This window comes from Trachurus japonicus, chromosome 13 (assembly GCF_045865225.1).
Source record: "Trachurus japonicus isolate A0001 chromosome 13, Traja_1.0".
Classification (NCBI taxonomy): Eukaryota; Metazoa; Chordata; class Actinopteri; order Carangiformes; family Carangidae; genus Trachurus; species Trachurus japonicus.
The window spans coordinates 34232806-34258460 of NC_140919.1; the positions used below are offsets into that span (position 1 = coordinate 34232806).

General features: G+C 42.3%; 2 protein-coding genes across 3 annotated transcripts; one reads left to right on the plus strand and one right to left on the minus strand.

Moving 5' to 3' along the window:
* Positions 1-206: 206 nt before the first annotated feature.
* On the minus strand, positions 207-6395 carry slc13a5b (solute carrier family 13 member 5b). The gene is made up of 12 exons (XM_085796145.1): positions 6273-6395; positions 5098-5226; positions 4882-5018; positions 4425-4645; positions 4123-4303; positions 3906-4028; positions 3558-3770; positions 3334-3440; positions 3114-3232; positions 2273-2434; positions 1015-1152; positions 207-564 (listed from the first exon to the last, which is right to left on the minus strand). The coding sequence occupies exons 1-12, from the start codon at positions 6372-6374 to the stop codon at positions 439-441; spliced, it is 1758 nt and encodes a 585-aa protein (XP_085652271.1). The 5' UTR covers positions 6375-6395; the 3' UTR covers positions 207-438.
* Positions 6396-10591: 4196 nt separating this feature from the next.
* wdr81 (WD repeat domain 81) lies at positions 10592-24994 on the plus strand. Of its 2 annotated transcripts, none has more exons than XM_085796146.1 (12): positions 10592-10864; positions 11706-12211; positions 12963-16528; positions 17340-17447; positions 17567-17766; positions 17863-18044; positions 18351-18516; positions 18844-19009; positions 19117-19950; positions 20056-20201; positions 20361-20543; positions 23169-24994. In XM_085796146.1, exons 2-12 carry the CDS (start codon positions 11850-11852, stop codon positions 23493-23495), a joined length of 6240 nt encoding a protein of 2079 aa, XP_085652272.1. In that variant the 5' UTR covers positions 10592-10864; positions 11706-11849; the 3' UTR covers positions 23496-24994. The 2 variants fall into 2 exon arrangements, with proteins under 2 accessions (XP_085652272.1, XP_085652273.1); XM_085796147.1 differs by having other exon boundaries at positions 10756-10869; positions 11712-12211.
* Positions 24995-25655: the final 661 nt, after the last annotated feature.

Below are 25655 nucleotides of genomic sequence, written 5' to 3' on the forward strand. Positions count from 1 at the left end.
GCTATCAAGATGTGACTATGTAAAACATCTTTGATTTCATGAATTCTTCCATTTGGTCATATTCATGTGATTTAAAAAAATGTTGGCTTGAATGGTGTTTCTGGAATTGACTGTTCGGGTGGATAACAGTCTGTCTACCGAAGTTTTATGACTATAAGGGGTCTGTAACTTCATTTTGATGCAACATAATGTAAAAAAGTATTTCATTCTTCAACCACTCTACTTCAATTCCCAATCATATTCATCACCACTTTCTTTTAAAGGCAATACTCAGGTGTCACAGAAAACAAGCCTTGTGTGCTTTGCCCTAGCAGCAATCAGACACATGCAGTCCACTGTGTGGTCCCATGCTGCTGCTTTAACCAGAGATCTTTGTGTGGCACTTGTGGATAGGGAGGGCAGGGTGTGCATGGATCATCTCCCATGGTGGAAGCAAACTCACACCCCAGTGACATTGGCCCAGACAGGGAAGGTGTCCAGGTCAAACATGGCCTTGCCCCAGCTGTTGATGGCCAGTGTAATACATAGGATGCCGATGATGTTCATGACTATTCCTGTTCTGGCCTGGTGGAGAAGAGGATACAGTACAGTGGTCTTAAAGCAACAGTTCAGTTGAGAAATATGCATATTCATTTTCTTAAGTTAGGTGAAAATCATTGTCAATACCTGCTGATGAATTCTGTTAAATTGTAATGTTGAATAAGATTTGCTACAGCATGCAGATATTTAAAATTAATAATAATATGTTTTTTAACAGGTAGTAAACTCAGGAGCACTCTTCAATCTGTCCATTAAATGTAAAGGTACAGCTAGCAGCCATGTTTCCTAAAGACAGAAACATGGGGGAACAGCTTTCCTGACTCTGTCCAAAAGCAACCAAATCTGTCTATGAGGTTATTGCTCCTTGCCAAGAAACATCACTGTATACTGAAATTTAGCAGGGTAACTATGGGCATAAAGGCACAACATCTTCAAGGCGTAATTTACTGAATACACACGACAAACCACACTCACCATGTCAGCGACCTTGAGGTAGCCATAAGAGAACACTATGGCATTTGGAGGCGTAGCAACAGGCAGCATGAAGGCGAACGAAGCACTCAGAGTACAAGGCACCATGACGTACAATGGATTGATCCCAATGGACTCAGACTGCAATAATCACACAGAGAGATTCAACAGTCTGAGACAAGGATGACAGTCTAGCCTTGATCACTAAATCCTCCACATCACCAGCTGGCTATTTTTCTTCCACCGCAACCACTGACTCATAACTCAGAGTGAAACGTGAGCAGCTCAATGCAGAGTGAAAACTCTCATTAGGTGGGTGTAATTAAGATGTAATTCCTGCAAGCTTGGGGCTGAGTCATGATATCTGGAAGAGAAAAGCACTACATATGTAGCGATAATGGCAGACTGCTGAGACACAGAAAACATCACTCTGTGGAATTTGCCTCTGAATTACATATCCCACAGCACAGCAGTTTATACACGCACAGTAATTTCTGGTTCTGAAAATAAACAAAGAGTGAAAAGACTTAAAGTTTATAGTTAGTCGTCTTTAAACTGCAGGCTGTATATCTGGTCTCCATGATGACAGTGTTTTATATCATCAGATGCTTTTTCTTTGAATCAAATTGGTGAAGATTCCCTTGACAGGATGACACATACAGTGACATGCCACAAGCCATGACTACCACAAAGTATTATCTCCCCACTTTCAGCTGCAAGTACGGTAACTGATCAGATGCTCTTTTCTTTCCCTCTTTTCTCTCCATAGCTATTTTCACATGAGGATTGGAACCCGTGTGCACCCAATTGGCTTTGCCTGCAATATCTATGTGAATAGCCCTGCTTGGGACGGTCTTTCGCAACCCAGCTTTGGTGTTCTTCTGAGTGCTTGACTGGCAGGCACAGTAATGCCATTCTTCAGCAGCAGCGGGGTGGGCAGCATCGCAAGGCACTGGGCTGAATTGGTGTGTTTGGCAAGTTATTAATGGGAGGAGGGGCCCGGGGAAGGGGACCAAACACATTCATCCTGAATGTACAACTAGTTGGGTGACCAAACAAGGGAAAATAGGCCGGTTCCCACTGGGAGTGGATTCAGAGCCGGTCTCCAATTGGGGAAATTGGGTACAAAAGAAATTACACTAGGAAGCACTCCACCTCACTGAACCCCTGCTGCTAAACATGGTTGTCTGTCTGTTGCAGGCTCAGATCCTGCCTCTGCTGTTTCTCCATCAAATACATTTCACTCTCTCTGAGAACTTACCATTGAGGCCAAGACAGGTAGGAAGAGGGTGGCAGTAGCCACATTACTAGTGCACTCAGTGAAGGTAGCAATCAGGAGGCACAAGACAATAGCAATTGCCCAGGGAGGGATATGTTGGAGTGGAGTCATTTGATCACCCAACCACTTTGAGAGTCCTGATTCCTGAAAGGGATATGTGACATAAACATATTAATGTTAAACTCTTCCCTTGACATGAACACAGTCTTTATCTGGAGGGCTGAGTTGACATATGGTCATTTACTTTGAGTACACTGGTTTGTCCACAAGATAGAATATTGTGTAATATTTGCCTCAGTAATGTATTGCTATGACATTTAAAATTTCCACAGGGGGATTAAATAAATAAAAATAATATGATTAATAAGTAATCTATCTATCAAAACATTCAGAGGAACATTTGAAGGAGTGACAGGACATTCATTTTGCAGTTTTCTGTTATTGCATCGCCAATGTTAGCATTAAAAGCTGTTTACGTCTTCTGCCCTTGATGGCTACCTGATTGATTGAGTGAATGGATCTCTCCCTGTCTGTATTATTTATGTGTTAAACTTCAATAAAAATGTTCATTACAAAAAAAAAAGCTGTTTATGTATAGCAGGTCAAAAGAAAGTCCATTCCTTTACTTGCCAAGAGACAATCATCAAGGCCACCTCCACCACTTGCTCCATGCAAGAATCTGTGCATTATATGACTACATTTGAATTTTGAACATGCCCCAGTGACACCATCAAACTGCTTTCCCCCGGCAAAAACATTATCATATTTTGTGTTAGCCTTCGGCCAGTTTTCCCGTCGACATACGACTGTCAGTGTCACTTACTTCACTGCCCTTGGCCAGGGCAAAACCACCCCCAAGAAGAAGCACAATGCCCCATGGTAACTTCTTCTGTACAACTTTCCAGGTGAGCAGAGGTGGAGTTGGGCCAGTTTGATGGGGCACTGCAGATCAAATAAATTCAATGTCAGCGTACAATCATTGCGCAGTCCTCATCTCTGTTTTGACACACATGACACATAAGCTACTCAGAAAGTCGACTTACCTGCGTCAAAATGTCGAGACCTCCATGAACAAAAACGTGGAGGTTTAGAAGGCAGTACAAAGAGAAGGACAGCAATGAAGATCGCCACAGTGGCATCTGTCACGTACCTAAGCGTGGGAGGGATGAAAAAACAAACTCAACTACATAAAGACTTTATCCTCTCGATCATTGTATTAGTGACAGTTAATTACAGACTTAGGAATTGAAAAATCTTGTATACAAACTCTGCTTTGGCGTTGAAGATATCTGTTGCCCAGCCATCAACAAAACCTGGATCCCTTGTGAACCACATCACCACCAGCAGAATGAAGAGACCCAGGACGCTGATCTCTCCAAAAGACATGGGCCCCAGCATACGATGCTGCTCACGGATCACATTATAGGCAGCAATCTCCTTTTCTGTCTTCACAGCCCCACAGCCCCACGTCTTCTTGAAGCTGCAGAGGGATCACATGGGAAAAAAAGGAGTCTCACCTCTGCACTTGGTCATTACTCTTTATGCGGTGCAGGCTTCTTGATGTTGATTCAAGTCTCTGTCACTATAATTAGGCTTTAGCCATCACCAAACTCACTTGAATCCCATGAAGACAAACTGCAGCCAAAGCCAGGCCAACGTGAGCATGAGGATCATGTTAGGGAAGGCAAAGCCAAACCAGGAGGCAAAGTTAATCACATCTCCATTGTCAGGAAACAGTCTGAGGAAAACAACAAAATGGATGGAAATATATTTGTTAAGAAGATTGTATTAAATATTGGGCTGCTACTTAGAAATGGCAAGACAACACTCACTGGTTCATCTGGCCTTTGAGCACCAGATTGGGACCAGTTCCTGTCAGTGTGGCGGTGCCTCCAATGCTGGCAGCGTAGCAAACACATAGGGTCATCCCTTTACACATTCTCTGCCTTTCCACCGCCTCCTTATGCCTGCCCGCCTCAACTGCCACATCTAAGAAAGTCACCACCACTGGGCCTTCAAACAAAGAGCAAGGAGCAATACAGTTTTATGAGTGGAAAAAGTCAATGATGCTGTGCATGTTATAAAAAGTTTTTTTTTTCTTGGCCAGACAGACAGACCATTGGGTGTATCTCACCTTGTCCCTCGGTTTGTTTCTCTGTCTGTGAAGGCTGTTTGCTGTCACTCTCTGATGTCTGGACCTGCTCCTCTGAGCTGAGGATCTGAGGCATTTCTGCCTCACTGTTGTTGAGCTGCTCTAGCACAGCTTGGACAATAGGCACCATCATGGCTGTGGTAGCCGTGTTACTGATCCACATGGACAAGAAAGCTGTCACACCCATGAAACCCAACATCAAACTGCCGGTAGGATTAAAAAAAGAAGAATGTATTACTAGTGTTGGATAGCAAGAGTGGCCTGTAAGTGTTTTACTACAACCAACAACAAAAGACAGACATTTATGACAGCAATAAAAGTCTGTTTCAAACAGTTGCTTTATCTATATCAGGTGTTACTGATTTCCAAACTGATTACAGTAGATATGATTTGAAATCTGCTGAAGAATCTGCTGTGAAGGTGTGAAAGTGTTACTCACAGTGCTGGGCGCACACCAACGAAGAGCAGCACTCTCAAGGCGATGCGCTTGTGCAGATTCCAGTGCTCCACAGCAACCGCAACCATCAGACCCCCCACAAACAGCAAGTTTGTGTCTTTCAGGTATTGCATACACACCTGAAACAGCAGAGTGGCTCATGTGAGCAGAGACATTCATCCTCGTGGACCAACTTCTGCACACAGCTGCTTCACTTACATCTTTGGATTGCATGATGCCAAACAAGGGGAAAAGTAGGGCTGGGAGGAGAGCTGTTATCGCCAGTGGTAACACCTCTGTGCACCAGTACACTGCCATTAGGATTATCACATAGGCACATTCTGCCTCCTGCATAAAAACAAACAAACATGTGAAGACATATCAGCAAATACAAACACATTCTGAAAATAATCAGCGACCTGTTGTAAAGATGTCATACAGCTACAAAACAGTTTCTGAGATTAGGAAGTATTGCATAAGCTTTAATGGGATGTTATGGTGGTTCAAAGGGTAAAGATAAGTGCTCTTTTTGTTGCTATTGTTTCACGCCCAATTGTAGTATGATTTTATGGCATCACCTGCTCGTTTGCCATGATTTATTTCCCTGCAACTCTTGTAATTTAGACTTTTAAAAACTTGAATATGCCTTGATTGATTGTCAACTGAAAACAAGTCTTGGGCTTTTGTGAAGCTTCCTAAAGCTAGTCCCCTATCAGCCTGAGTCTTCATCCCTCCAAAGAGCACCTCTGTTCACAGTGGACTCAGGCATGCCTCTCCTCTCTGTCCATGCCTGTGTCTGTCACAACATGCTTACAGCCTGTGTGCATGTCTGTATGTCACATGTAGTGATAGCAACGCGGACAAAGCCCTTTGACTCCTTTGTGTTCCCACGCTGGACATGACCCTTCATGTTAACAACAAGGAGTTAAAACAACAGGACTTTAGAGTGCACCAGCCTCAGGCAACGCAGGACAGCTCCCATGTAGTTTGCTCCGAGTGCGCTGTTGTGCACTTGAGAGTCGCATCAACAGGTGCACGAGAGAAACACTGCAGACTCACTCATTTAAAGGGCATTTTAGGCAAAAGAAGAAAAAAAAATCGCTGAATTGCTGAATACACAGAATTTACGCATGGATTAAGTTTCATAGTGTGTTAAAAAAAAGTAGGCGTCCGCATCCAAAAGAAGTTGCGTTGTCTCTATTTAAACTATAGCATTTAGAAATGTGATTAAAAAATAATAATAAAAAAAAAACTCTATGTGGAACAGAAAACCAATAAATTAGTTTATTGATCCAAAACTCGAATTATTCAATGCCAAAAACACTTCTTAACTTTTATCAATGTGGCGAAGTTTCATCAAAGTCAATATTGTTTCATCCAAATCAGCTACATACCGATGTCCCGATCACTAAAGGCAGTGGAAGAAGGAGAAATGGAGTTGAGAAGAGGATAAGCCCATTCTTAGCAGAGCGAAGATATTTGAAGAATGCCATCATGCAGGAAAACGGAGAAAAGGAGGCTTTCGCACCATGGATCGCGCTTTTGAGGCGCTGCAGAGAAGAGGAGGGGGAGTCCCACGGCAGATAAAGGAGAGGCGAATCACAATGAGGAGAGAGAGGGAGAGAGAGAGAGAGAGAGAGAGAGAGAGAGTTGCTCACACACCAAAACAAAAGAAGTGACGACTTGATTATTCAGAGAATCAACAAAAAAAAACTTTCTTCCACCTAGGCTTCGACTAAATTACCACTGAGCAAACTCAGCAAATGTTATCATTAATTCAGGTCACAATGACAGGTGCTTATGAGTCGGAGCCATTACTTCATTAACCACTATAAGCTATACAGTTAGGGACACTATATGTGACCGGTGCGAGAGTGCGTTTTCTCATCCTCCTTTTACATCAGCAGGTCTGTGATATAATGTGTGGAGTATGCAGTTCACTTTGTCTTGTGAAACTTCACAGGTTTTGACCTCAAGGAGGTAAAGGTCCACACAAAGTTCACTGCAATAACATGAAGGCACATTCATCTGAATCATTACTTTTCAATAAATGATTAATAAATGATCAGAGCCTTACCTTGGATTTTAAAAATAGTGATATGATGTGTCCAGATCCCCAGTGTCGCCCCACCCACCAAAGAAATATTTAACTTGCCTTTATTATCACTTTTTATCAGTTAATTTAAATTTCACATAACTTTGAGTGGTGTACAGTACTTGCTACACATTAGCTACAGCATACAAATATTTTATTTCCCCCCCATTTAAATCTAGATTTGAACGAAAAAAGGTGAAATTATCATAATGTTAAAAATCATGACATCATATCATTCAGTCAGAGGTTACATATAAGATGCATCCTAAAGACAAACAAAAGCAACAAAACAACATTTCTGAAGTTTTACTGAGATGCAAACACAAAGTCTCCATCCAAGGCAGCATGAAACCTTTAAAACATGTTGCGACCAAGAAGCCGCTGTTCTAAGAATTGTGTGTAATATTATCCACCCTCATTAAATAAATTGTATGTCACAGTCATTTCAGTGAATTTCCACCTCTTTCCTCTGCTGGCCTGGATACTATTGCCCATTCACCTCTCTCCCTCTACAATCTTTCAAATGCCTATAACTCCCAGAGCACATAAACTATCATTGTGAGTTTGTCGGTTTCAATCAGATTTAAGAACAGGGTCATCAAATCCAAAAGGGATTTTCACATTGTGCTGTGTTAGGTTCAGTAAACAGTGATAACTGGGAAACTGCCTGACTATTTCGGGCACTGGTACTACAAAATACAACCCACTTCCTTAAAAAATAATAACATTTCAGCAAATTTCATGGACTTCATTAATGTTTACCACTCAGTGTGTTTCATTCATTTGTGTGATTGGGAAAATATTTTGTAAGAAACTGACAGACTTCATGAATGGTAACCCAAATGTCTTGAACTGATGATTGTGTGTGCTTACAGTGCATCTGGTAACAAATAAATTGAGTTCCCCTTATGCCAACAGGCCACGTGACTTCCCCAAATGTCATCCACTAAATTCTGTATAGATCCATTTCTTTACCAGCAGACTTCATATTTCAACATAACAGTAATGTGGATTTTCCTTTACTAGAGTGCGTATAAGTCACATGACTGTCCTAGTTTGGCATGTTTGGTTAGTTTTTTGCGAGCCAACTTGTCTTGTTGCTTGTGTCATCTCAGCTCTACTGCTTTTAAAAAATATCTGAAATTACAGAATTGTGTCACAAGCCAAATAGAGAATCTGCTCCAACCGGCCAAACATGCAAGAGTTTGCTTTTGAGTCATGTGTTTGCATCAAAAAGTGATTAAACTTGCTTTGGGAAGAGTTGAAAGGTGTGTCTGTGTTGTGAGAGATAGCCTACTATAAAGTGCTTTATAAATGATCATATTATGGCGGTGGAAACAACTTTTATCACCCAAGGCAATGTAGGCTACTCATTGGATATACCATATCGGTTTTTGGTCAAAGGACACCTCAGGTCATTCCCTCAACCATGTAGACATTGGTGAATTCATAACATGAGACCTTCAATAGCACATGCAACAGTCACGCAGTGAAAAATAATGAGCAGTAACTACACTTCATTGTGTCCGCTCCCTTTAAATGTACTGTAAGTTCAGGATATTTGCAGGGAACGCTTTCAACCAAAACCAACGTTGTGCTTCGGGACATAAAACACATTTTGCTTGGCAGTTCTATAAAACTACTAAGAGAAGAACATGATATGCTGAGCCAAGGAATGTCATGTTCTCTGGCTGTAGCTTCTCTGTAAAAGTGCTGACAGTAATTATGCCGCATTGGTGGTATGCTGAGATGAGAGAAGCTTTTAATTTGTCTCCCTGTAATTGTGACTCTACAACTTGGTGTGGGATTTCAACATTTACTCATTTTACCAATTCTAAGGACAGGCAAAATTTGTAATCATTTTAACAGTTCATTTACTTTGTTGAGCTGAACTGTGACACAAAGTTCCTTTTGATCCACAACTTGATCAATGTTTTTCTTCTTTTTTGTCCACTCCATCCAAAAATAAATGGCATCCAAAATATGCTTGCAAAACATCTATACATAAAAACATGTGCACTTAAATGCCATATAAAGCAGCCTGCTTTCACAAAAGTACTTTCCTACTTGCTGACAACAGCATAACACATATCACTGTAAAAACACATTGCACAATGAAGTATTGTTCAGTAGTTCTTTATTAAATTGCATCCACATAACGTTTACAACATAGGATCACTGCAAATAGCCATATCATTTGAGTACTATAATGCATTGTAAAGGGATTTCAGCAAAGCAAGCATCCAAAATAAACATAAAAAAATCCTGATGATTGTGTCAACCTCTTCATCTCATTTGGCTACCAGTCACCACTTACACAGCTGTGGTGTTCAGAGGTCCTGGTGCTCATAGATTAAAGTTGGAGCCACTTGAACAAAATAAAGGAAAGTCAAATGACTGGAAATGTATGAACTCTAAGCTCTTACTTGCACACAAGTAGCTACTGAAGAAATTGTCTGTGAAATTGCAGATATAATGCCACCTGGTGGAGATAATGCTCCTCACATCCCAGCAACCGATGCTGAACTGAATAAGATGAAGAAGATAATTTCCTGGCAAAATAACAACAAAATCTGCCTAAAATGTGGAACTGTGGCAGAAATATTATTCACAGCATCAGCTGGGTGAAATAAGAAATCTTAGCCATTAAAAGCCAAAATGTGATAAATAAATAAAAAAATCTTTTCATCATTTTTGATTTATCAGGCTATATTTTTAAGTTATCCATGAGTTGTTCCAAGCATCTTTTAGAATTTGTGGATTCAGGTTGTTTCAGTGTCAGACTGACTCAATGATGTTGAGATCGGGACCCTGTGGGGCCCAGATCTCTTACAGGACTCCTTACTCTTCCTGAACCCAGTTCCTTATGACTTATGATGGTTGTATATTTGGGGCCCATGCTGCTGCAGAATGTCAGATGTCTCCTTGATGTTATGAAAAGGAATCTAAATAGTAGCAGTTTGCACAGTATGCTACAGCAGTACTTTGGTGTCACAGGATTGTCAGGGAACCCAGCTTTTTATTTAGGCTACCACATGCAAACCACTGGATTTAGGCTACCATGTAGCTAAAGTTAGGCTACATGTTAAACTGAAAGCCATTTAGAAGATAACAAAAACGAGTGTAATTGAATATAGAAAGGGCACAAAACATTTTTTAGACTTTTGCTTGCCACAAATTTTACTCGCCTATTGTTGTTTGTAGCCTACAGTGTTGTTTGCGTTATGATCTTATTCAGATAGCCTATGTGGTATTTTGTGATATTCTCTGGGCGTTTGTTTAGTGGTAATCATCAATAATCTCTCTGCCTGTGCATGTGCATACTGGAGACAGGTAGGCTTATGTTGAAGGAGAAAATAGGACATGTGGAGGCTGGGGTGATGAGCATCTTGGAATATGGTACCCAAGGGAGGAAGTGCATACTGTAATGCACTTTAGATATTTAGTAAGGAGATATGGAGCCTGAAGGAGGCAGCAACGCAGATAGAGGATGCCAGCTGTTCTTAAAACCAAAGGAGGATGAGAAGAAGAAGAAGAAGTAGTAGAAGAAGCAGGCTCACAGAGCTCGCTGAGGATGGAAGCGCTCCTGCTCTGTTTTTGTACCAGCAGCAGTCACATGAGATGGGGCTGGTGTTGTGTCACGTGAGATGTCTCCTCTGAAACATGGCTCCGACTAGCTCACAGGAAAACAACGCCGTCGAGACTGACCATCTTCTGTCCGCTGACACGCATCTGTAAAGAGCAGAAAACGTAGCAAGTAGCCTACACGCCAACCCTGCAGCATGTCCTGGTTGTGTGAAGTTGTTGCGGTACCGACTCATGATGCGTGACACCGGCGCTGCACCGTTAGCTTAACGCTAGCTAGCTGTCAACTGCTGCAAGTGGGAAGAGGTGAGCTAAACATTAAACAGTCCGCGCTGTTGTTCTGTAATAACTGCGGAGTTACGTTTAACATGCATAACTGCTCTTGTGTTTTCCGTGTCAATGATTACACCGTCTGAATGGCGGCTTTCTGTTCGTCTCGGTCAGGTTTTGTAACGTTAGCCTACCCTGTAAGCTAACTGTTAGCGTTAAGTTGACGTTACTTCCCCAATTGTCTTTGAGCTTATTAAAGCTGTTTCCCCCCTTCCTGTTCACTTCTAACGTTTAAGAGTGTGACATTAGCTGAATCATATTTAACGTTACATATTTTATTTGAGACATTGCAATGTTAAGTTTTGGTTTTAAGTTGGCCTTTGTTCTTTCTTAGATGTTATCTCTACCAGTCAGTCAGCTAGCAACGTAGCTAACGCTGCACAAGATTCATTCTGAAAACTTTTAGCTAACGTTACTTGTGCTACTGTACAAGAGCGTTTCTGGGCGCTGCGCACTCAAACAGAGGCACCCGGCAATTGTGCTGGTAGTGAGGGCACAGTTAAAATCACTAACAGTAACATACAGTATGACAGTTTATAGGATACTTGACACCAAGGGAGAGTAGATTTGTTGATGGGGCAGAAATCGTCCGGTCATGTGAGATGAGCTCAAACTTCAGGGACCTGCTGCAAAAGAGCAAGAAGTCATGTGCACTCATCAACATCACATCACTGTCAGCTTTTCTCCTCCCTCTGCAGAAAAAAATGTCTTGTTTTAGTATTACACAGGAGCATAGTTTTCAATGCGTGACAAGAAGGAGTTGTTGCTTATCTAATTTGTACTTAACCTAATTTATTAATTTCCTTGAAATCCTCAGTGGGACAGGCAGAAGGAAGGCCTGTCCTTGATGACTTTTATTTCCTCCTCCATGGGTGTTTGAAAAGCAAGCCCTCCGGAGGGAAACAGCAAGGTGAACACAGCTGATCAGTCTGCAACTTTGGATTAGCATTGGAGACTCACCATGGATTGGCTGATGCATGCAGTTGAGAAAGACTTGGGGATTGACCGACGGCAGCAGGGCCTGGGCCCCCGCCCCCGGGAGCTCATAGCCCTTGTTCCTACCCGCTGGATGATGGGCCTGAGGGAAAAAAGGATCATGCGCTGTGCCCGCTTTGACAGCATCAATGAGGCTGAAATCCGCACGTACCTTCAGTGTTCCCAGGCAAAGCTGCCCCCTGGCTGGACACGAGTATGCATCCAGGGTCTGAGGAAAAGCAAACTGAGCTACAGACTGGCCAGAGACCCATGTGATCAACAAATGGAATTAATGTCACAGGATTCATATGTCAAAACCATGCAGTGTGTTTCACAGCACAATGTCAGGTACAGTACATCATTTATTTTATCAGGTAGTCCTTACACAATGATTCGTCAAGTTGATAATTAAAAAGTTGATCTGAAACAATTTTTTATAACTTGTGTACTTGTCCCAGTCAATTTTCCTGTAAAGAAGCCAACTTTTCTCTGCCCTCTGGACAGTGAGAATTATATATTTTTTTCCCATTTTGTATTACTTAAAATTTCTTTATTAACTCTACATTATGAACAGCTGGTTATTAAAAGTGATTTGAAACCTTGGCATTTGAATTACGAAAGGATGACATTTTGGAGGGTTAGGGATATTACAAAAATTAAATTTTCAGACATTTATTTATAACAATTAATTGTTAAAATAATGGTTTGATCAATTGATAATAAAAAATAAATGTTACGCTTCCAACATCAGGGTACTGGGAGCTTCATTTTAAATGGACTAGATGTTGCTATGTACGTTGACCTGCAATGGTTAGAACCTGGCTTTTCATTCACTGTGTGAGATTCTTTATTACTGCACAGGTAATAACAGTCAGCATTTAGTTCTTGTTTATTTGTCGCTTTTGAAAGGTTTCTGTTGTCAGAGAGTCAGGGTTAACTGTTTGTCTAGACAGCTTAATTCTAAAGATTGATGTCAGGTAAATGTCTTGCATACAATAGGTTTTAAAGTTTACTTCTGTAAGATTTTGTGCAGATTTAAAAATGTAATTTCATTGAACATGTTTCAAATAGTAATGCATCTGCCTTTTGTCTTTTTCAGGAATCTGTGGCGTGAGTTTCATTACAAACTTGTGCAGCCGTATGCGGGAGCCAGTGAGCAGATGCATATTGCAGCTGCAGATGCAGTACGCCATGCGCTACAGAAGCTTTTCAATTCCACCTTCATCTCAGCAGACAGAGTGTCACCATCCCTCTCTCCAGCCAGAGAGAAGGAGAAAGAAAGCTTCTTGCCATCCAGTTCATCCTGCTTTTCCAAATCTCAGTCAGACCATCTGTGTCCTAATGTTCTGCCTGCAGAGTGTCTGCTGGAGACAGTAGAAATGCTGTATCTGATTCTACCATATACTCAGTATTCACTCCAAGATATTGTCTCATTCAGCCCAGCCAAGCTCGCTAACAGCCATGCCAAAGTGTTGTTCATTCTCTACCAGCTACTAATAGCTCTGCAGGCATGTCATGCAGCAGGTCTGTCTTGTGGCGAGCTCTCTCTACAGGACATATCAGTTGATGAGCAGCTCTGCAGCCGTCTCAAACTCAACCTAGCCCATTATGAAGAACTAGGGTTGGTGGAGGATGCACACAGTGATGTAACTGGCAGGCAAGTGCCAAAACGAGTCCTGCAAGGTGAGAGTGTATGTAGGAGCCAAGAGAACAAAAGACTTTGCAAAGACTGCTTTGATGAGCTCAAGAAGCTGGTTCTGGACTGGGTTCATGGACGAGTCAGCAACTTCCGCTACTTGATGGAACTGAACAGATTAGCAGGACGCAGAGAGGGAGACCCTAATTACCACCCGGTGCTGCCGTGGGTGGTGGATTTCACTGTGCCATTTGGAAAATTCCGGGACCTCAGGAGGTCAAAGTTCAGGCTCAACAAAGGGGATAAACAGCTAGATTTTACATATGAAATGACCAAAGAGGCTTTGGCAGCTGCTGCGGGTAACGGTGTTGGCGGGGGCGGTGTAGGTGGAGACCTCGGTGGCTCTGTAGGCTCTGGTGGCGCAGGACCCTCTGACCACCTCCATGTACCTCATCACATATCTGACGTGCTCTCAGACATCACCTACTATGTCTACAAAGCCCGGCAGACACCGAAGTCAGTGTTGTGCAGCCATGTTAGGTCCCAGTGGGAGCCTAATGAATACCCAGCCAGTATGGAGCGTATGCAGAGCTGGACCCCTGACGAGTGCATTCCTGAGTTCTACACAGATCCTTCCATTTTCCGCTCCATCCACCCCGACATGCCAGACCTGGATGTGCCTTCTTGGTGCAAGTCTTGTGAGGAGTTTATCGAGGTCCACCGGCGCCTCCTGGAGAGCAAAGAGGTGTCCCAGCATTTGCATCACTGGATAGACCTCACCTTTGGCTACAAGCTGTCTGGTAAAGAAGCTGTCAAAGCCAAGAATGTCTGCCTGCACCTAGTGGACAACCACACCAATCTGACTACCTATGGCGTAGTTCAGCTGTTTGACCAACCCCACCCGCCCCGCTTATCTCCCTCCCAGTACGCCCCAGCAGAACCTCCTCTCCTTGGCCTTGCTGCTCTTAATGTGCCTTCTTTACACATCCCTCAAATCGACACCGTAGCTGACACTGTGGATGGAATGGTGCCCGAGTCCACGGGGTGTGAGTCCAGTGGCTGGACCATGGTGGACAAAGATGAAGAACTCGAACAAGGTACCGAAGCCTTGGACTCATTAGCGTCCACTGGCTCATCCAGTTCAGTATCCTGCTCTGTGCCACTGCCAGGCGTCAGTACAGCGGGAGGAAAAATAGGAGGAGAGCACACAGCACTTACTGTATCACAGTCCCCAAGTTCATTCCCCGGTGATTTTACAAGCAGCTTAGGCCCTGGTTTACGCAGTGCAGTGTTACAAAGAGGTGGGCCAATGAACAAAAAACTTGGGGAGGGAAGTGTGGCTGCCACCAGTACAGAGGAAATCAAGATAACCCTCCCCGAAGGCTTCAGTCCATTGCAGCCTTTGGAGGAGTTGGAAAAATTGAACAATTTCCTGGTGAAGAGTCTGCATGCTGAACTATGGCATCCTGCAGGATCTAGCGACTGCATGAGAAATGGTGTGATGAGTGAATCTCTGCCCTCTCTTACACAGCTCTACCAAAGAGACATGCAGGCCCTTGGTGTTCTCATCGCTGAGATTTTCTTCTCCTTTAAACTGAGAGGACTCAAACCGGGCACCCCCCTCAGACGCCGTTTCCAAGCTGTAATGAAGCTGTGCTCCGCCAGCCTCCGCGATGTGCCACTGTCTTTACACCATGCCCTTGAAACACTGCTGCTAATAGAGAAACACTCTGGAAAAGCACACAGAGAAGTACCAGATTGCCCACGTCCACTTCTTTTCAAATATGACCCCATCTGTGATAGACTTCCTCCTCCAAACCCCTGCCAGTTATTGAACCCAGTCATCACTCCCTTTCCTTTCCCCTCTTATTTTGCAGCACTGCATGACTTTATCTTTTCCTATCGCAGTAAAATGGCAACTACATGCAGCCTTCAAGGAAGAGATGTTGTCTTTCACCTCTGGCAGCAGCTTGAGACCCTGTTGCGTGGTAACATCACAGCTGAGGGTCTTGAGATTCTCTTGCCCTTCATTCTAGCCCTCATGCTTGAGGAGTCAACTGCAGTCTATGCTGCTTGGTACCTCTTTGAGCCCATCTCAAGAGTGCTGGGTCCTAGAAATGCAAACAAGTACTTACTGAAGCCATTGATCAACGTATATGAAAACCCCCACTGTCTTCGAGGACGTTTCTATCTCTACACTGACTGTTTCATCCTGCAGCTCATTGTGAGGCTCGGCCTGCAGGCCTTCCTCTCCAGTCTGCTGCCCCATGTGTTGCAGGTCATCACTGGCTTTGAAAGCTCCATCTCAGGCACCGGTGGGGAAGCATGTAAAGGACTGAGAGCTGGCACATGTAATCTAGGCGAGGAAGAGGAAGAGGACTGTCAGTATGGTGAGGTGCGGCCATCATCAGGGTCCGTTAGTGGGAATATGCCCGGTAGCAGTGGAACCAGTGTAGGAGTTGGGGTGGTGGGAGATGCAGGGCTGGTGGACTTCTCCTCTGGCATCAGTCTCAATGACCAAGTGTTTCTTGCAGAGGACTTTCAGAATGGATTCTACGTTAACAGCGGAGCAGGTGTAGCTTCTGGAAAACAGCCGAGCCAGAACTCTGCATCCAAAGATCAAGACCAGGAGTCTCTAAGTGTGGGAAAACTGAGTGACAAAAGCAGCACAAGCGAACTCTCACTGGGTGATGGAGACTCAATGCGGGATCGAGCCAGCCTCAAATCAGCTGACAGTAGCCAGGACCTGAAACATGCGAGTGAGGGAGAGGAGGGAGGAGAGCTGGAGGAAGAAGAGGTGACCGAGACTGATGGTAAAGAGGAGACAGATGACGCTACTGTACCCAACCTGGAGCTCACTCTCTCTGGTTGCACAGAAGGTTCAGGAGCCACAGTCGCCACTTTAGAGGGTGAGTTTGTGAATGGAATGGCACTGGAAGAGACTGAGAAAGGCATTGTGGGAGAGCAGGAGGAAGATGACCACGATCCAGCAGAAAACTCTGAAGAGAAAGAGCAAAAGATTCTTCTAGGTGAGTGAATAGTGGATGTGTACACAATAAGCTTGTTAGGTATACTGGTATTAAAATGGTATGTGGTCCGAAAGCAATTAAAACAGTACTATACTGCATTTGAAAAAAAACAAACAGTATATGAATATATGAATGACTGAAGCATGTAGCTGTCTGTGTTGAGGGGGAAGAGAAAACAGCAGAGAGAGAGGCTTCTGACTGTACATTAAGTAGCAGCGGCCTGTCTATATTTTATAGAGATTCACAAACCTGGACCAAACCAGCGCGTCCAGTCGGATTGTTTGGGCCAGCACCAGCACAGGCCAATAATAACCTCTACTGAGGTGTCCTTAAAAATCTCCTCTCCTTCAGCATTCATGTTCTCACTCCACGCTGTTCCGTTGCCAATAAACACACAGCGAATGTGCTGCAACTGTTACATTATTGGCTGTTTGCCTGTCACTCGTAATGTCCAGGGATATGATACGCTGTTTCAATGTTGTGCATTTTGTGCACACCATCTTAGGAGAATCGAAGAGCTATCAGTAGGGCTTCTACTGTGTACAGTATGTACATAATAATAATAATTTAATAGTTTCTTTGTTGCATAAAATTGCAGTTCATTCATTTGTTATTCTCAGTGGTAGGTAGCCACAGGATATAGATTCTAACGTCATTTTTTGTGTTCCCCTTTTATTTTGAAAAATATCAAAAAACATATTGGTACCAGTACCGGTATCAAAACGTTGGTATCAGGACACAACACTAGTACACAATGCATTTGTTTATTAAGGGATAATGGCCAATGTTTGAAATGTTTTCCCACACACAGATACAGTCTGCAAAACAGTTCGCTGGCTGTCAGCGAAGCTTGGACCAACAGTGACATCTCGATATGTCGCCAGAAATTTGCTGCGATTACTCACCAATTGTTACATTGGTATGCCAATTTACAGCGTAAAGCTTTCTTATTCCCTTTACAAGTTTATATTGGCAAATTAATGCATGTGGCTCTGCATATGATTCCTTCACCCCCTTTTCCTTGTCCTCTGCCTGCAGGGCCCGAGAACCACCAGTTTGTGGCCCCTGCATCTGAGGAGAGCAGTTTGGACAGTGTAGGAATGGGCAGCGTTTATGAGAAGAAACCCGTGGTTGGCGATCAGACAGCAGGACCCGTGTTGGACTGTCTCATTTACATAGCTCAACTTTACGGAGAGCCTGTTCTCACCTACCAGTACCTGCCTTACATTGGATATCTTGTAAGAGGACATAAAATATATAAATAAGTGAACACATGAACTCACTTGGCTCTGAAATATTGTACTTAACATTTTACCAATGTGCATTGTTTCCAGGTGTCTCCACCGGCCTCACAGCGTCTTAACACTCGAAAGGAGGCAAGTCTGCTTGGAGCTGTTGCACTCACACAGAAGGTGGTTGTCTTTCTCTCTGATACCACCCTAATGGACATGCTGATGAAGATCAATCAGGATGTGCTTCTACCACTACTGGACCTTCTCACCACCCCGACTATGGGGTAAATAACAAACCATATCCATAAACACACATAAAGAAACGTTGAGGCACCATACACTCCATTGCCTGAGGGTTCTATGGTTCAAACACAGCTTGTCAAACAGCAGCGTCGTTGTGAGATATTGCAGATTGTTTGCTTTTTGTTTTGTTATTTTTCCCTTTGGAATTGCAACACACTTTGAAGTGTTCGCAGTTTTTGAAGTGCTATATCTTTTTCATGTTTGTGCTAGAAAAATAATCAAAAAATGTTCTTCAATAGATATGACATTCATCCTCTGCTTGGTTGTGCTCGCTCTGCTGTACTCAGGTTCCCCAGCGGGGTGCAGACTCGCACTGCCGTCTGTCTCAAGACGCTCAGCCTGATGGCTCTCATCTGTCTGCGCATTGGGAGGGAGATGGTGCAACAGCACATGGCTGACACTCTGCGTCGATTCTTTGCCGTTTTCTCTCTGCTGCATTCTCTGCAGCCCCAGGTATGTACACACAGACTCATAATACAGAAGGACTGACTGATCCCAAGTTTATTTCTGGAGTTTCAGCAAGCAGATCTCTCACAGAGAGCTGTATGTGTAACAAATAACACAAAGGCAGATGGAAATATGGATAAAAATAAAAACAGAAGACAGAATCTTGGAATGCGAACTGTATGACAGACGGAGAGAGAGAAAGTACGCAGTTTTGAGTGTGACTGGAGGGTTGTTGTTGCAGATCATTTAAATGTTTATCCATCAACTTCTGTCGTTGTAAAAATGGAATTGTAAAATACACAGATGTGGTGTGCTGTCTGTCTTATGATGTAGCTTGACAGTGCCCCTCGCAGAGTTGTGGGAGAAGTCACGGTGGTGGATGTTTGCACAAATGAACAGTCGAACGTGACATATGAGTTGGGGGTCTTGGAGGAGCTGCAGACTGTGTTCAGCCCTGAGATGGCCCATGCCTCTTACATCCCCTTCTACTGTCTAATTGGTAGGAAAATGCCTCAGTTCACGTCAAATATGATACGTTATCCAGCAAAAAGAATGCAGCGATAAATTACATGTCAGTGGTTTAAATCAGTTTTATATTTTGATTAGGTGACATGGCAATTCGGAGGCTGGTTCCCAACCATGAGCTGGTTTGGCAGTTGGCCCAGTCCTACCATCAGACTGTGAGCCAGGGGAGTCCAGAGACCAATCTCACAGCAGCATCCAGAGGAGAGCTGCCTCCATCCTCCATGGGTCTCTCCTCCGGTTTTGGCCGACATGTGGGTTGCAGCCCCTTTCCTGCACCCTCAAGTAGCTCCACCCCACTGGGAGACTCCCTCCCTGAGTCAGGCACCTTTGGGAGCCACCTGGTAGGAAATCGTATCCAAGTCTCCCGAGATACCGATTACGGTGGAAGCCCCAACCTGGGCTTGGCCAACTCTTGGGGTCGCTCCAGCCATACCACCCCAATCATCACCACTGCTTCCACTTTCACCACTCCATCTGTTGGCGCCTTGGCTTCATTTTCTACCTCTTGGGTAACAGGCCCTACCGTGGAGGACAGTGCCCTGAAGCAGGAGCTCCCTCGCAGTGGACGCTCCCTGCAGGGCAACTGGTTGGCCTACTGGCAGTATGAGATTGGCCTCAACCAACAAGATCCACACTTTCACTTCCACCAGATCCGACTTCAGAGCTTCCTAGGTCACTCGGGCACCATAAAGTGTTTGGCACCGTTGGCAGGAGAGGATTACTTCCTCTCTGGAAGTAAAGATAAGACCATAAAGCTCTGGCCACTTTATAACCATGGCGATGGGACACAGGAGGTGGAGCCTCGGCTGACGTACAGCGACCACCGAAAGTCTGTCTTCTATGTTGGACAGCTCGAAGCTTCACAAGAGGTTGTTAGCTGTGATGGTACAGTACACCTGTGGGACCAGTATACAGGTATGAAATTTCACATTGCATGTCTGCTCATCACCTGCACATCTGGAGTTTATAATGTTGTTCATGTACTTTGCAATGCAACTACAGTCTGTTTTTTGTCCTTAGGCAAGCAGATCCGCTTCTATGAAGCTGTGGATGGAAAGAATCCCATTACAGCTGTGACTACCATGCCAGCTCCACACTGCAGTGTTGTGTTTGGCAGCGCAGATTCTGTTCTTCGCTTCATTGATCCACGCAAACCAGGATTGCAGGTACCAATTTCACCAAGCTCGCTCTGTTGAGACCTGTGCTATGAAACATTCAGCAATTAATGAGCCGTTAGAGTGTTTTCATAAGCGCTAGCACTTTTTACACTTCTCCAAAGAGTTCTTTTAGACTTGACAGTGACAAAACTTCCCTTATATCCCCAGCATGAATTCCGTCTGGCATACAACAACCTGAGCGCTGGACTCATTCGCTCCCTGGCAGTGAGTCCTTCAGGGCGCACAGTGGCTGCAGGTTTCTCCTCTGGCTTCATTGTTCTCCTTGACGCACGTACAGGGCTTGTTCTGAAGGGCTGGCCAGCCCATGAGGCAGATATCCTCCAAATGAAGGTATACATGGCATGTAGTTTTCTTTACCTCTGTTTTAGTGAATAAAGTAGCCTTTGGGTAACATCTTAGTTAGTGGGGCTAAATAAATGTAAGTGGTTATATTAAACAATTTGTGAACATTATGCAAATGTTAAAAAAACAAAAAAACATCAATGACAAATCTAGATAGTTGGATTTTAAGTTCAGTAGATTTGTTGAATGCATTAAGAAATGAGTAAAAAAATTGTTCTAAGGCTCTATTAAAACTACTGCTGGGTACCCAGCTGACTTTAAGAAAAGGGGAAAGTAAATGAGAAATACCTGAATCAAAATTAGCTTAATGGTGCAACTAACATTTATTTTGAAAAAATCTTAAGATGTACCAAGAGAAGATTTTAAAAATGGCTTCTTTTGTATTACCTTATCATGATAATGTGTCAGGCATTTCACATCAAAGAGTGTTTCTTTAAAAATCCTCATTAGGCCTACCTCTACAACAACAACAATTTAAGGCATAGAATATCAGAACCTTCAAATGCAAACATACTAAATACACTCTACATTCTTCGTATGTTTACACAGCATGAAAATGTACAGTGTGGATCCACAATAACTTGAGCCCTTGTTAAGAACCAATTTTCAACATGGTGCTCAATACTGAGCTGATGAATGGGACTTTCTTAACGGTCAAATTGTTCACAGAGGTGATGAGCCTAGGGAAGCAGGTCAAAGGAAATTGCTAATCATTTTCTATGCTGTGGTCATACTTATTCTGTATTCTGCCAGATAAACATTTTCTTCTTTGTTATTTATATCACAATAAATACTTCAGGTGTTTATTGTTTTTTCTGGTGGACAGGAGAGTAACAGGAGGAGAAGTTTCTGTATTGGTGCATTAACCAGCAGAATCCAGTGGGTATGAGATCCTAATCAGATTCTCTAAGACAGTGGTTCCCAACCTTTTTCTTAAGGGACCCATATTTTTACCATTGAAAACTTTGGTGACCCCCCCCCCCCCGATGAAAATAAAACAAGATAAGGAACATCATAACTTCTTTTACATGAAATACTTTATTATATTTGAGTAATTTAATAACAGCATGGAACAAACAATCAGGAGAACCTGTGTATGTTTTTAAAAGTACAAGTTCTGAAGAAATATGTTGTAATTTTACACAGGTTTTTTCTCATTTTTCCATGCTGTTTTCCAAATTCATTGTGCCTGATATTGCCCTGCTGTATATTATGTATTTAATGTTTTAATGTTGATATTCAATCATCTATTGATATAGGCTTATAATTTATTTGTTTATCTATTTAAATACACAAATAAATGTTTAATGTGGCCCTTGAATTTAGTTGATTGTGTCACATATATGAATTAAATGCTTAGCCTACTCATTTATTTAACATTTTAATTACATTAAAATTATTAAACCTCTTAAAATCAAAAGGGCTTCGCGACCCCCCCTGGATCTTTGGCGCCCCCCTTGGGGGGTCCCGCCCCCCAGGTTGGGAACCACTGCTCTAAGAAACAATGGAAACTTTTATACGTTACTGTATCAGCTGTGGAAAAACACAATACGTGCCATGCAGCTGCGACTTGTCACTTGTGTTGACTCTTTATCTGAGTGACTCACAATACTTATGATGACATGTCTAACACATCTGTGTGGGTTGTCTTAATGGGGTTTTAATTTTATACCGATACTTATTTTTTATTTTGATAAATGTTGAGAACTGCCTGCCCCTGATGAAAAGGAAAAGTGTTTGCTATAATTAGAAATCAAAAGGAAGACATTTAGCACCCTCCAATGTATGTAAAGACCTGAGGTATTGTATAACACTAGTACTGATCCCCAAAACTCCACCAGAAAATTGTTATACTGTATTTCTGGGCATCAGGCTAGAAGGTGTGGCTCTGCTTTCCGATAATCATGTGATTAGTTTTGAAAAAGACAATCAGCCAAGTGGCTTTTATTTTGACATATCCCAAAGGCTGTGGTGTAGAGATGGTGAAAGTTGTACCCAGCAAATCTGTTGTCAACAAAGCGCAAGGATGAGCAAACTTTATTTAACCCCAAATTAGGTCAAGGATTGTAGCTCTAGTTTTAAAAGCACAGGTTTAGGCAAATATGGACTCAGGTTACTCATTATAAAGACCATGGTGGTTCTCATTGGCACATCGATATTACTCAGATGTCCCAGTGTTTTTTTTTTTTTTTTTTTTCATATTAAATAATAACTGTAAAAAAAAAAAAGTTTTACCTTGTTTTATCTGAAATAAATATTAGGATTAATAAAGTTGTTCAAACTTATTTCCTTTACTCAGGAACATACATTCATCAATTTTCAAGTGCTTACAAATAGGAACTGTAGATGATAAGAAGTGAGGGATTAATATAATCAAAAAAGACTCTTTTTTTGCTCTTGCCTGAATTATGTTTCAATGTTTTAAGTATCATTACTTCAAGGATATTGTATCACATGTTCTTAAGTCTCAGTTTATAAAAACATCTTTATATTATTACTTTGCATGTAATCACAAATGTTGACAAAGGACTTTGGAAAATGTCCCCTTTCAGTATCTATCAGCAAATTGATTGAAGTAGCAGTCAGTGATGTCCTTTCTTGTTTCCTTTTCAGGCTGCAGAAGGAAACCTGGTCATCAGCTCCTCCACTGACTACACGCTCACTGTGTGGAAAGACCTAGAGAACAAGCCTGTACGCCAGTACAAGTCACAGTCTGACCCCGTCCATGCCTTTGACCTTTACGGTTCGGAGATTGTAACAGGAACAGTGGCTAACAAAATCGGAGTCTACTCCATGGCAGATATCTCCCTGAGCCCCGTTAGCAGCACAAAGCTGAGCTCAGAGAACTTTCGAGGGACTCTGACCAGCCTGGCAGTCCTGCCCACCAAGAGGCTTCTGCTGCTGGGCTCTGAGAATGGTGCAATTCGGTTACTAGCTTAGATCTGTGGTTCCCAGTGACACTAAACACTCTTACCGCTGACCATCAAAGTGTCTTATTTTTGAAGACAGCTGGTGTCTGAGCTCTCTCTGTCCCTTCTCCTGTGCTCAAGGTCAATTGTCCTGGTAGGGCAGGTTGTCAGTTCTTCTAAATGGTTGTTTGAACGAAGCAGCACAAGTAGAGGCATATAAACTTCATGTCTACTGAATCCTTACGCTCTGGCTGTTGGCACTGAATTTGATAGACCAGAAACGTGTGTCACACTATCGACATTTATCATGTACAGTAAATCCCATTAATTTTTTTTTAAAAAGACTATAGATGTATAGATAATATATAATGGGAAATCCTTGACAAGGTCATTTATTCTGTTCAAAAGAATGAATCAGAAGATGTGCTCAGGAAGGTGGAACCAAACGCGGTTCTCATGTAGTGTTTACACTTTCCAAATAGATGCATAACAACACCAAAAATACATTGACCTCACCTTTCATTTCCCTTGATGACAGAATACATGCGTATCCAAATGCACTGATTAAACTATGCAGTATTTGTGGATCAAATCATTTGTTTTTGTTAGTGATTCTTCGTTGTCCCTGAGACTTGTTTCAGAGTGGTGGGTTTATACTTCATGAACAATAAAAGTTCACTCATTGTTTCAACGACCATCTCTGTACATCCTCTCAGAGTGGAAGCATTTCAGTTATCACACACAAATGTCAGTTACTGATGCACAGCCTTTATTCTACTGCACAAGTATGGCCTGAATTGTAACATTTAGATTCTCACTCAGATTTTAAAGACTGAATGTTTTTATCCACGAATAAATTACTTGAAGTTGCTTTGGGATTTTCTAAACTGTGTTTAGGGATTCTTGATTTAGCAGTTAGAATCTGTAGCAGCGTTATACTGGTAGTTTATCTTGGCAGACACCACTTGGACTGGGTATGCCAGTTAGTAGACTCACCACTTTCTAATCTGACTACAAAAGCTCACATAGGAACAGTCAATGCCAAGATGAACAATTTTGTATTTTAACATTTATAAGTAACTGCATATGGAAGTTATACATCGATAAAAATGTGGTTTAACTTGCTTTTTAGAGCGTAATACACATTAATGCACATCGATTTTGTTCCTCAAATCAAGACCAGTTTTCATTCAACTGTTAATGGATCTAAACACGCTTTCAAAGCCCACTATTATCCAACAATGAAAGCTTTGCTCTTTGTATGATTTTATCTCTGTTATGTTGTAAGACAGTTTTTCTAATTATTTGCCCAAGGCTCAAAATGCTCTGACAAGTGTACTACACTTTTTGATATTTTGTGTTTTTGTAAGCCTGAGGTCAATCCTAAAACAACCATCTTGGCTTCAAAAAGAACATTTGTAGTTGCACGACTGATGTTGAAAAATCTGATCCAGAATCTCTGTCAACATTTTAAAAGAACTCCATGAAAAAGCTTATTTATTAACTGGATTAATAAAAAATACTTCCATGTTCTCTGTGTTACTGTTGTGCTTTGTGATTCACATGCCTCCCTCGCCTTACAGTCTGTACTGAGTCACAAGGGTTCAGATTGGGCAAAGTCCCCTCTAGTGTTTGCAGATGGTTGTCATGTGATCGTCTTTTCTTAGCAGTAAAATGTTAGCAAAATCAGATGAACAAGTTTCTTTTCTGCTTTATTTGTTTAAGTCACTTAAATATATTATTGGTCACAACGTGTAACTGATTTTTTGACCAAGCAGTTAAGTGTGGCTGTCAATTTTGTTAAATTGGTAGTATATCAAAGCCAGTGGTTTCCGCTAAATGTGTGCTTGTGTTCTCTGACATCAGTACCAGCAAATTGTATTTGTTCGCCCACAAACAATAGGATTAACCACACTTTTGCAATTAATCATGTCATGTTTGCTGTCATAGATTTAGATGTGTCATGATATTATCACCTGCCTATTCACATGCAATCTAGCTAAGCATTTAGGCTTCAATATTTAACCCTGCGAGAGTCACGGTAGCTACATTTACAAACAAATAGTGGTTTAAATGAGGCCCCAATCAATGGAAGTTGATATTTAACTGTTTGCTGAGCAAGTGCCAATCTTTTTCTTTCAGGAATTCTGCCATCCACAGTCAGTCGCTCCTTTTTTGGACAAGGCAGCAA